This window comes from Nestor notabilis, unplaced genomic scaffold, assembly GCF_000696875.1.
Source record: "Nestor notabilis isolate BGI_N333 unplaced genomic scaffold, ASM69687v1 scaffold8360, whole genome shotgun sequence".
Lineage (NCBI taxonomy): Eukaryota > Metazoa > Chordata > Aves > Psittaciformes > Psittacidae > Nestor > Nestor notabilis.
In genome coordinates, this window is record NW_009912444.1 from 50,740 (window position 1) to 61,613 (window position 10,874).

At 39.2% G+C, this 10,874-nt stretch overlaps 1 protein-coding gene across 1 annotated transcript in view; it reads right to left on the reverse strand.

Annotated features, from left to right (window-relative positions):
* Window positions 1-10,874, reverse strand: part of CLSTN2 (calsyntenin 2) — a gene marked incomplete at its 3' end in the record, with an annotated part of 178,571 nt that overhangs the window by 49,493 nt on the left and 118,204 nt on the right. Inside the window, exons 6-7 of the mRNA XM_010019454.1 lie at window positions 4,979-5,164; window positions 62-310 (exon numbers count right to left, since the gene is read on the reverse strand). Of these exons, the coding sequence (XP_010017756.1) occupies window positions 62-310; window positions 4,979-5,164 (435 nt within the window). The remainder of the gene's footprint in view (window positions 1-61; window positions 311-4,978; window positions 5,165-10,874) is intronic.

A 10,874-nucleotide genomic window follows, 5' to 3' on the forward strand; every position in this document is an offset into this window, starting at 1 on the left:
GTAACACTTTACAAACTTTGTTATGCCCTTTGCCTAACATTAATTCAATACACCGACTCACCTGTCTTGTCAGAGTTGCAGAGAATAGTCTCCTTCTCAGCTCTTAGTCCTGGACTAGGTCCATGTTTCATCCACAGAGTGATGGTGAATTGATCAGTTAAATTCTTCGGGACTATTCCATCTGGGATTTTGGCTCCTTGCTTTCCATCAAATTTAAAAATCATGTCATTATTATCCACGAGAAGCCCAGCTGTCCAGTTACTTGTTGCACTGGGAGATGGTAATAGGTCAATGGCACCTGAGGAAGCTCCTGCAAATGATATATAATGAATAACATGATGAGAGACTCATCAAAAAGCAGTGAAAATTAATTTAGTACTGGCTGCGGTTCTGATTCACACTCTTCAGATTATTTTTACTGCTCGACTGGTCCTACTGGCTTCACTGTTAAATCCCTCACATATACATAGTACAATACCAACCACAGTAAGCCAGTAAGAGTTCTTGGGATTAAATGTATTGCACAGAAAACTATACAAGATATTTTAACATTTTCTTTCTTGAAACTTCTCATTACTTTTCTAAAATTCATTAATGACATTTCTTCAGTTATTTCAAGAACTGCTAAGGCTAAAGCTAAATTCTCTATATCCAGCTGGGAAGCTTTACATCTTCCCTCTCTGACAGGATGGAGATGCGTGGTCTGTGGGGAAGATGTGTTGCAAAATACAGTACAGTGGGGATAAATGTAGCACAAGTCACCTGATGTCCAGTAGAGAGCCAAGGATATTCACAATAATGGTGGTATGGATATCAATACATACTGAGCATTCACCTTCAAACAGGTAATACCACTTAAAATGCTGGCTTCTGGCAAATACATGAGGGTAGTAACTTCATGTGTCCTTGTCTAATGATAGACGTAAGACTTTTAAGTGGTACTCAAAATCCAGATTAGGCCCCTTGCATCCCAGAAGTAAACCATTAACAAAGTGGTCTCCAGCTACATGGTATTTTTTTGTTAGAATTATTTGGGGGAAAAAACCTCAACAAACAGAAATGGAAAACACTGTGGTGCCAAGCTCTGACAGAACAGCACAATTCTTTACAGCTCCGTGTTTTCTTACAGCTTTACCATCGTCAGACACTTTTAAAAACACTTAATGAGCTACCCAGTGCCTTTACTTAGCTGGTGAAAGACAGCATTTAGCAGAAAGTTGCTTCCCAAAGCACCAAACCCCCCTTGTATTCTTGTTGATGCTTTGTCAATTGACAATATGGAGAACTAGTAAGGTATCTCACCCTCCTTCAGCATCCAAGGAGAGAAACAAGATCCCAACGCTCTGCAGGTGTGTAGAATTCTAAGCCAAGAATGTGTGGAATTGTATCCTATGGATTTTTTAAGAAGTATTATAGTAATGATATGGAAACATCCCGATCATTCAGTAACTTAATTTCTATAGACAATTCTCCAGAATTTATTACTGTAAAATGAGGTTATTTTGAAGGGATAGTAATAGCATGCCTAACACCTGTATGTTGAGAATCTGAGCACAAAGTATAATTATTATATAAGTCGTAATTCTGGAGAATACACCACACTGTGTTGCTTAATACACAGATGTTATGAACAGGAATACATCAAACTCAGTTTATCCAGACAGCTCCATTTAGGATAAACTTCGTATTTTATTTTTTTTTTTTAACTCAAGCCACTAAAAAATAAAATTACTTCATTTTATGTTAATTTTAATGGCCATTTTTTAAACTTACAAGGAACAGAAATTGCTTGCACCATGGTGTGTAGCAAAGGATATATGCTTTAAATGGGCACATGGGTTATATTAGGAAAATTATGGGCTCAATGAAGAAGCTTCATCCTCCCTTTATCTGCTCTGCCTGTAAAAATTTGGAAAGATATTTTTTTCCCACTAGAATAAGCCTGTGGGAAAACTCCAAAATGGAAGTCTCATATTGCTTGTTAAACTCTGACTCAACAAGATGCTCAACTACCTTATGTTCTCAACCTAATGTCAGGCTTGTGTAAAAGCATTTGGCTATTGAGTACCAAGCTCAACAGGCTCTACTTTACCTGCCCAGACTTGTTTTGAGATTTATGGGTTACTTTGGAACTTCATCCTGTTAGTATGCATTTATCCTGCCCTGAGAATAACCACTGGATTATGTGCTTGAGAGATTTAGCTGGAAGAAATCACACTGTTTCAATCCTAATAAATCCAAACAGCATCCCAAGCTCTCCTCTCCACCCTTCATGTTTGTGCTACAAACTCTGTGTCAGGATAAGTACATACTGATGCTGCTTGCTGAACTGGACCAAGCTGCTGGCTCAGCTGTAAGCTAACCATCCAAATAAAACCAAGCCCAAATTAGTACTTCTCAATCAGATCAAGAATTTTGTCTGAGCATCCTACAAAGCTACACAACCCTGGGTAGAGAAGCCAGAACTATCCTCTTATCTGAAGCATGGCCCTTAATCTGATACTCAGTGTTTCCACATTTCAGTTTCTTGTCCACTATCAGCATATAAAAAACGAATTTTAATGCACTGTCCTTGGCATCTGAGTTATCTACATCTCTAACAGATAAATGAAGAAATGAGCACAGGATTTATACACTGGGTCCTTATTTACAGAGAGACAATCTTATTTTATATGGCATAGATGAATATTCATCTGTGATCCCTTAGTTCTGCACTCTCTGCAATTGCAGCTTTACTGGTAGGAAAAAAAAGCTCCCCAGTTTTTCCTTCCTTTTCAAAGAATTTATTTATTCAACCATTAGATACAATAAGGTAATTTCTGGGAGAAAACTGATTTCCAGAAATAATTTAACCTGCTTTCCTAAGAGTCCCCTCTACATTAAGGATGGCAATAAATACTAAATACCAAGGGTAAGGCAGTGCAAATGCAAGTCTGATGTAAAGTTCATTGTCATTTACAACATTTTTATCGAAGTCCTATTACAAGCTTCTACCCTACCTGTTCCTCTCTGTGAAGAAATGAAAACCAAGGACAAAGAAATATGCTTCAGCAGTGGTAATTCCCCTCCATTTAAATATTCTTTTTACATTCTGTCTGTTCTCTCAAGTGCTAGTAAAAACTGGAAGTTCAGCCGTAATGTTAGATAGTACATCTGTCCATCTGCTTAAAGGCAGCACACAACTTCCACAATGGCACTGGCAGACCTGCTGAAATTTTTTGATCATACTGCTTTTCACCAGCTTAGGCCTACACACGGTGCAGACAATGAATTAAGACTGGGCTAGTATTGGGAAAAATCTAGTTACAGGAGAAAAAGAGAATGACTTGAAATAGTCTTTTTTATTGCTCAAGTGTCAGCAGGTAAGGTAGTCAAGCAACAGTGCAAACTGAAGCCCTTAGGCTTTGCACAGTCTTCCTCAACTAATGTACCTACACTTAAAATGATAATATTGTCAGATATCCTTATTAGAGTTTCATGTCAATGTAATCATTTGGTGGTTAAGATCTCGTACGTAGTTGCACATAGATCTGCTCTGAATGATTGTGCCATTGGCAGTTCAAGTCTGTAACAGGCACAAAGCAATGTTCTTTTTATTGCCAATACAGGTCCTTAGAGGAGGCAAAACCAACCTGACTTGGGCTGTAACATACTTACTGAAATGCTAATATTTTATGAAATCAATCGCCAGCCTTGACATGATAAAGACGAATACTGTTGGAAGGTGGCTGACTTTCTCCTGCTTTTCTAGGATCTCAGACAGTTGGATAAAAAGATAAAGGATTAAAATGACAATTGCCTCTGTAATCTTAACTAAGCAATTTTAAAGTTGAAAATACTCCGATTCTATTAGAACGCTACTGCTCCCACTCACCTTTACCTCACCTTCCTGGTCTCCACAGGTAATTGACAATAACAACTGCAAACTTTTTTTTGCTGGGAATTGGCTCTCTGTTTTTAACTATTTAGTAACATTGGCTGAAAATGTTCATTTACAACATTCTGTCTTAACGTATCTGCACCATGGTAGTGTGGTTATCAAAGCAAATGCAAACTGTACACGAAAGCACCCACGAAAGCACCCCAAACAAAAATCCATGCATTTAAAGGGAAAAAAAAAAGATTTGCTACTGTAGCTCAGACAGAACCAAGGTAAAGAGACATTTTGGAGGAGATGAGAATCAATGTTCCAAACCATCAGGGCTTCACATGAGGACTCTAAGAAGACAGGATTTTAGGAGAGCAGAGAGAGCAGATCTCAAAAGGCACAAGATGAATGGTTTGACGTGTGGCCACTGCTTTGCTGTACACATGATCCTAAAGTCACAAAATCATATCGTCATCCTCCGGTAATTAATCTACCTTTCAAAATTAATTTGTATCTTTCAGACCAAGTTTTCAAAAAGCAGGAAAAGGGTAGAAAATAATTAGGAAACCTTTCTCCACCAGGGTTTCTCTTTTCCCAAATTCACATTTCTTAAGTATTTTTGCCTAAATGACTGCCCCAAATGTTCCTCTACTTGTTTGTTTTTACTCTGAAACAGTACTTAGCAGTGGAACAGAAAGCTGAGTCAGGAAGACTGAAACACAGATAGAGATTCAATTTTCATTAAATCCCATGGTCTTTCTATGGTGACAAATCTATACCTGAAATCTCTCTACACATGCCAAGGGGAAAAAAAGAGTAACAAAAAGGTGGAATGAGGAAAGAGAAAAATGGGGGAAGAGAAGGGAAGAGGAACAGGAGAAGAAAAGACTGAAGCAAAGCAGGGAAAAGACAAGAAAAAGAGTTAAAACAAATGGAAAAGAATGGAGCATCAGTTGTAATTTCCCCACTTCATTTTTGTTGCTACAATCCAAAATGAACAGCTGAGCTAAATCCACATACTGCACACTTACAGGTTACTGGCTTATTTATAACATACCTATTTATCTGCCAAAACATTATTTTTATAGCAACTGAAAGCCATGTCCATACCACACAGTTTCTGCAGTGATTTTTCTGAGTACGTCTCACGGTCACAGCCCTTTCCAATGTAGTTAGTCTGCAATTCAATGGTGGTGTGTATTGAGGACACTGGTCCATCACAGGTTTCTAGATGAATGCTGGGAAACAAAGGTTTGCTGCCAGAACCAGGCTTGTATTCAATCCGTTTGTTCCAGTCTAGAAAGAAAACAACAAAAAGACCCAAGAGTGGTTAAAAAAAGGGAAGGGAGTTACATAATTTTAAATGACATATTGTTCTCAAAGGTCACTAAGACAAAAGTTTTGAACCTGGCATCAGTAAGTTACTGTCCTAAAAAAATTGGATTTTCCACTCTGTAAAAGAGTGTCAGGCTCAATTAAAAGTCATACTACTGCTGCTAGAGTCACACAGGTATGGAGTACATACGTATCCTGACAAGAAGTGCTAATTGGCATCAGTCTGGATTTCCCACGTCCAAGTCCCTGTGACAGACTACAAGTGATGAGGCTGGCTGCTGCACTGAATCTAGTCAGATTTCATAGTTTCGTGATACAGAACAAGTATCGCCAAGGACCAGGCTATATACATTGGTCTCACTGAACTGTGACCAAAAGCTAATACAACACATCTGCACTGCCACTTCTTGTCCTCGAATGTCTTACTCATGTTGTGAAGTATTAATGACAGAATGTTACAGCTGAAAGGACTACTCACACTTTCAGCCAGAACTGAGTGATCTGTGGTTTTGCTCATGCAGATCTCTCACTACCCACAACACTTCAACAATCACTTGCCTCAGGCAGCCACCTGGACACACCATACATACTACTACGCTTCTCAACTGAAGCATTTCATTTTTAAATCAAATTAATTTTAGTGTTTGAAACCTGCTTCAGAGAAAAGCAAACCAAGCAGCATTACTTAAAAACATGTATTTCAGCTATCTTCACAGTTTGCATTTTCACAGAATCAACACATGAGGATTCATAAATCATATAATCACAGACTGGTTTGGGTTGGAAAGGAACATAAAGCTCACCTGGTTCCAACCTCTTGCCACAGGCAGGGACACCTTCCACTAGAGCAGGTTGCTCCAAGCCCCTGTGTCCAACCTGGCCTTGAACACTGCCAGGGATGGGGCAGCCACAGCTTCTCTGGGCACCCTGTGCCAGCGTCTCAGCACCCTCACAGGGAAGAACTTCTGCTTAATGTCTAAATTAAATCTCTCCTCTTCCTGATTAAAGCCCCTCCCCCTTGTCCTACCTATGCCAGCTGGATACTTGGCTAAAGGTTATTCTGCTTTTTTTTTAACTTACACACTTGACAGCTTTGCTGAAGTGTTTCGTTATTATATACTTTCCTCTTTATTAATTTGAAAATTGAAACAATCTAGAATAAAAATATCAGTATACACTAAGCATTTCAAACAAGATCAAAAATGTCTCTGTAGTTTTGCCAAAAAAGACACTTCTTATCATGACTTTTGAAACTCCCAGTATCTTCAAAGCAGCAGCCAGGCAGCCTTAGATGCTGTACAATGATATGTGGAAGAGCAGTGCACTGTCTTCACAAAACTGCAGTTTTCTTTCAACGCCATGAATTTACTGAAATGTGCACGTGTTGCCTGACTATCAGATGCTGCAGCTACCTCAATAAATACCTGCTGTACAGTAGGCATTCTCCACATGTGAAACAACAGTGGCCGTAGGACATTTCCAAAAAGTACACACTTTGGTTCCTTGCTATTTGAATTTCTACTTTGAACAAATGAGAAAGGACTTCTTAGTGAAACAGGCACAGGGTAACAGCTCCTGCATATTTTATCTTGGGAAGCATTCTCCGTATTCATGGACTCAAACTGCGTTGATCTAAAACTCAGCACAGACCAAAACCACTTAAATTGTTTTGATTTCCCATTTGGGAAAAAACCAACCCCCCAAGACACACAATGCAACCACCTTCTGTGTTCTGCTCCCCCGTTTCCTGACTAACCCTCCTCAAAACTTCTGAAAAAGGACACTTTTTACTTGTAAAATAGGAAATCTCAGCCTTGCCACAGACTTTGCAAGAAATTCTGAATGTTCTTTCCTGAGGGAGATTGCAGCTAAACAAAACTAAGTTAACACTGTTATTTTAAAATATATTGTTAATGTTAAAACGGATGATCTGCTACGCCTTGGAAAGGAAAGTTAGAAGAAAGACTGGTAGAGCATTTATGCCCGGCCCTTTCTTAAATACCTCTGGTTCTGTGAAGATCTTGAAGTACGTAGAACAACCAGGTCTGTTCAGGTTATCTAAACAGTTTCCCATTCGTGAAATTGGCCATTTTACAAACGAGTGTATTTGGTAGGATGTCCCCTAGTTAACTCCACAAATCAGGTAGCAAGCATCAGCAGAATGCTACTTCCAGAATCCATCAATGTCACTGTGTGCTGCCCAGAAGATTGTTTTCTATAAACAATTTGCTACCTTTTGAAGGGTCAAGTGGTCACCACTGACAGCAAGAAAATGCTTTTTCTCTTGGGAAGCAAGCATGCAGCTTTACAATGGTTGCCACAGCTCCTACCACTGCTAGCCAACACATACTGTGCTAGGGAAGAAATTAAGCACAGATTTAAGTAGCAGCCAGTATCATGCTTCTTGTGTGTGTTTAGTAACAGACAAAAATGACAACGCACAAATACAATTTAGGACATATTTTATTAAATTGTATTTCCCCCCATTTTTAAATTAATGTATATAAGCATATAATATACATATGCACACACATATATATGTGTACATATATACATACACATTAAATATGAATGTTTTTAACCAACACTGCAAAATAATCTTTAAAGTTGAGTTCATTGTTTAAGGGAGAAGAGACAGTTCTGCATCCAGCACCACTAGTCTTAGAGCAAAATTACAAAAACAAGCCTCAAACATTTCTAGGTTTCACAGCTAATCTACAAGTCAGTACCACACAAATGACAGGACTGCTAAATCTGATGTCACAAACATTTAAAACTGTTAAATAGGATGTCTTAAGCAAATAATAATCAGAAAGTCTGACTGATTGAGAAGACTCAAACTAAATTCCCAAGCCCTGCTAAGGCACCATGGTTTGTAGAGACATTTGAATGCGGATGTCACAAGCATAAGGAAACATCCATATACACCATTCCTTTCTGCAGCACCTGAGAGTTTAAAAAACAACAAAAAGAGAGAAATTTCAGCTACTGCATGACAGTGGAAAAGGCTGCTGTTGCAGGAACTAGGGAACCACAACGGAAGAGCAGTTGTGCCTGAACTAATGACACTGAATATGCCATCGAATGATAAAACCCCACGGCCTAATGGTGTTTAATTATGCAGAATAAACATATACAGATCTAAAAAAAAGGCAACAACAGCATAGGTTAAGCTACTATTTGTTATGAGATTGCATTTGAATAATAATCAGTATTTTAATAATATTTATGAATTATAATAGGTATTTCCTGCAGCAAACTGGGTGTCAGAGCCCCAAAGTGCATCAGTAAGTCCTAGTGAGCCCCCATGAGCCTCATCTGGGGCATCCTGGAGCTCTGTTAAGCTCAGTCCCAGGACTTCAGTCCTGGCCTCACCTATACTGCTGCAGGGGTGTTGGTCTTGCTCAGCCACAGCACTGGCCATAGGGTCCCTTTATCCAAAAGTCAACCCATGGAGAAGCGTTCTGGCTTGAGAGCCTGGCCTCATAACTATGCACCTGCCCAGGGACCTGATCCTAACTCTTATCCCTGGATTGACTTCCTGAGACCTGCCTTCTCCCCAGGAACATGCCTGAGGATCTGGGCTCTTGGCTAAACCTGGCCTCCACCTCTGGGTCTGCCCTGCTCACCTCAGTTAGGTGAGGGTTTAACCTCATTGCTGAAGGCTCTGCCAGCTCTGTTACTAGAACTGACTCCTGGTTTGCCTTCCTTTAGGGAGTAGCCCTGCTCTTGCTGCTCCCTGACACCAGGTTTAGATGTGGTTAGAGACTTCTAATGCCTTCAGAAGGACAAACTACCACAGAAAGATGTTATTATGGGAAAAGGCAGCTTCCTAGTTATCCTGGAGAACAAGAGCTGTGACTAGTGTTTGGATCCTGATACTCCAAGGGATTTCTCTACTGAGGAGTATGCAAAGAGCTTCTCAAATTAAAAAGACAAGCTGTGAAACACTAGATGGACTAGTTCCTGAAATCAACTGAACTTGTGTGGCAAGACTGCAACTTTTAAGCACATGGTGTGAGAATAAGTGGAAGTTTTTACATGCAGAGGACCAAAAAAAAAAAAAATCATAGGGCAAACTTCAAACCTAACTGGATATACCACAGTGCTTTAACTTTTGAGCAGAGGAAGCATTAATAGAACACCAACTGACAGCTACAGCTCACAGATAAGAAGTACCTCAATGAAATGGTAATTGCCCCAGTGAAGCTCATGAAGATCTTGCATTGGAAATTGAAAAACAGAAAGATGTTTTCATAGTTGTAAATGCAGAAAGGTGAACAAAGAAGTGAACATCCACATAGGTACACGGAAGTGAGAATCCAGTAAAATTAATGTAGTATTTAAATTATAACATATATACAGATCTGCCTAAAGAAAAGGCAATGGTGGGTTACTCTGAAAAGTAAGTTCATGGTACATGGGGAAATAACTAGTACAGATCCCTGTGAATCTGCCTTGAGATTGTTACTTGATAGTTCCATTAACAGCCTTGGCACAAGCCCAGAGCTGCATTAATTACTTCTGCTCGTGACAAAACTGGAAGGAGATTCTACATTGGCAATCAATATAGAAAGAGGGTGAAGGTACCCCAAGCAGAGAATAAGATGACCTTGGGAACGGGAGTTACAGAAATACTGCTTCGTAGTAATGACACAAAGTGCCAGTTCATGCTCAGGAACTTTGGCAAACTGCTGAGTCATCACTGAAAAATGACACATGGAAAAAGAGCTGATTCCACTAAGTCCAGTAACAGCATGCCCATGAGCCACCAGTCTGGTATAGCCAGGCAAAAGAAAGGTAGGTTAAGAATACATAAAGCACTGTGTTTCCAGTAAGAGGCTATGGTAAAAGCAACATATGGAAACACCCGGAGTACGGAAATGAGGAAATGAGAGCGTATCTTAAAAATCAGACTGAAACAGACATGACTGGTTTCTCTAAATATGTCTGGTAGTCAAATTAAACATAACACTGAGACAAGCACAGAAACAAGTACAAACTTATGTAAACTTTAAGCTCAAAAAATCAAAAGCACTCAGAAGTTCAACTGATTTTCAAATGTCTGAAATGGGTATTTAAAGAGTGAGTATTCTACTAAAATGGTGCCATTCAAGTTATTAGCTGAATGTAAGCATTCTGTTATGATTACCCTGCTTAAGGATGTATGGCTAATGCATGCACAGCAGCTCCAAGACTAAATTGGCACAAGGGCTCCCTGCTCTGCAGTAAATTTCATTTTTAAAAATATGGGTTAACATCTTATAGCAAAGACAAGACAGGCATTGCATTTTAAACTGCTAGGTATGTGTACAAGAAATTGATTCGTATTTACTGCAGAAAATGTATGTGCCTTTAAAATGGTTCCTGAAGACTAAGAATTCTCAAAAGAAAGGTTTCTGCACTTGACCACCTTCATCCAAATAACCAATAGCTTAAGTAATCACACTGCTCCTTGCTAAAAGCACTGACAGCTCAAAAGCCAATAGGTTTGGTTTTCCTCTGTAATTGGATTTTACTAGAAAACCACATGAATACAATTCTAAAATTACCCAGTATCTACTGCAAATAGCATCTACAAAGTATGTTGACTCAGAAGTAATCTAAGATCACTCTGCTTCTAAAAAGAGAAGGTTCTGCCCTTCTCTGAACAAAAGAAAGATTGTATTTC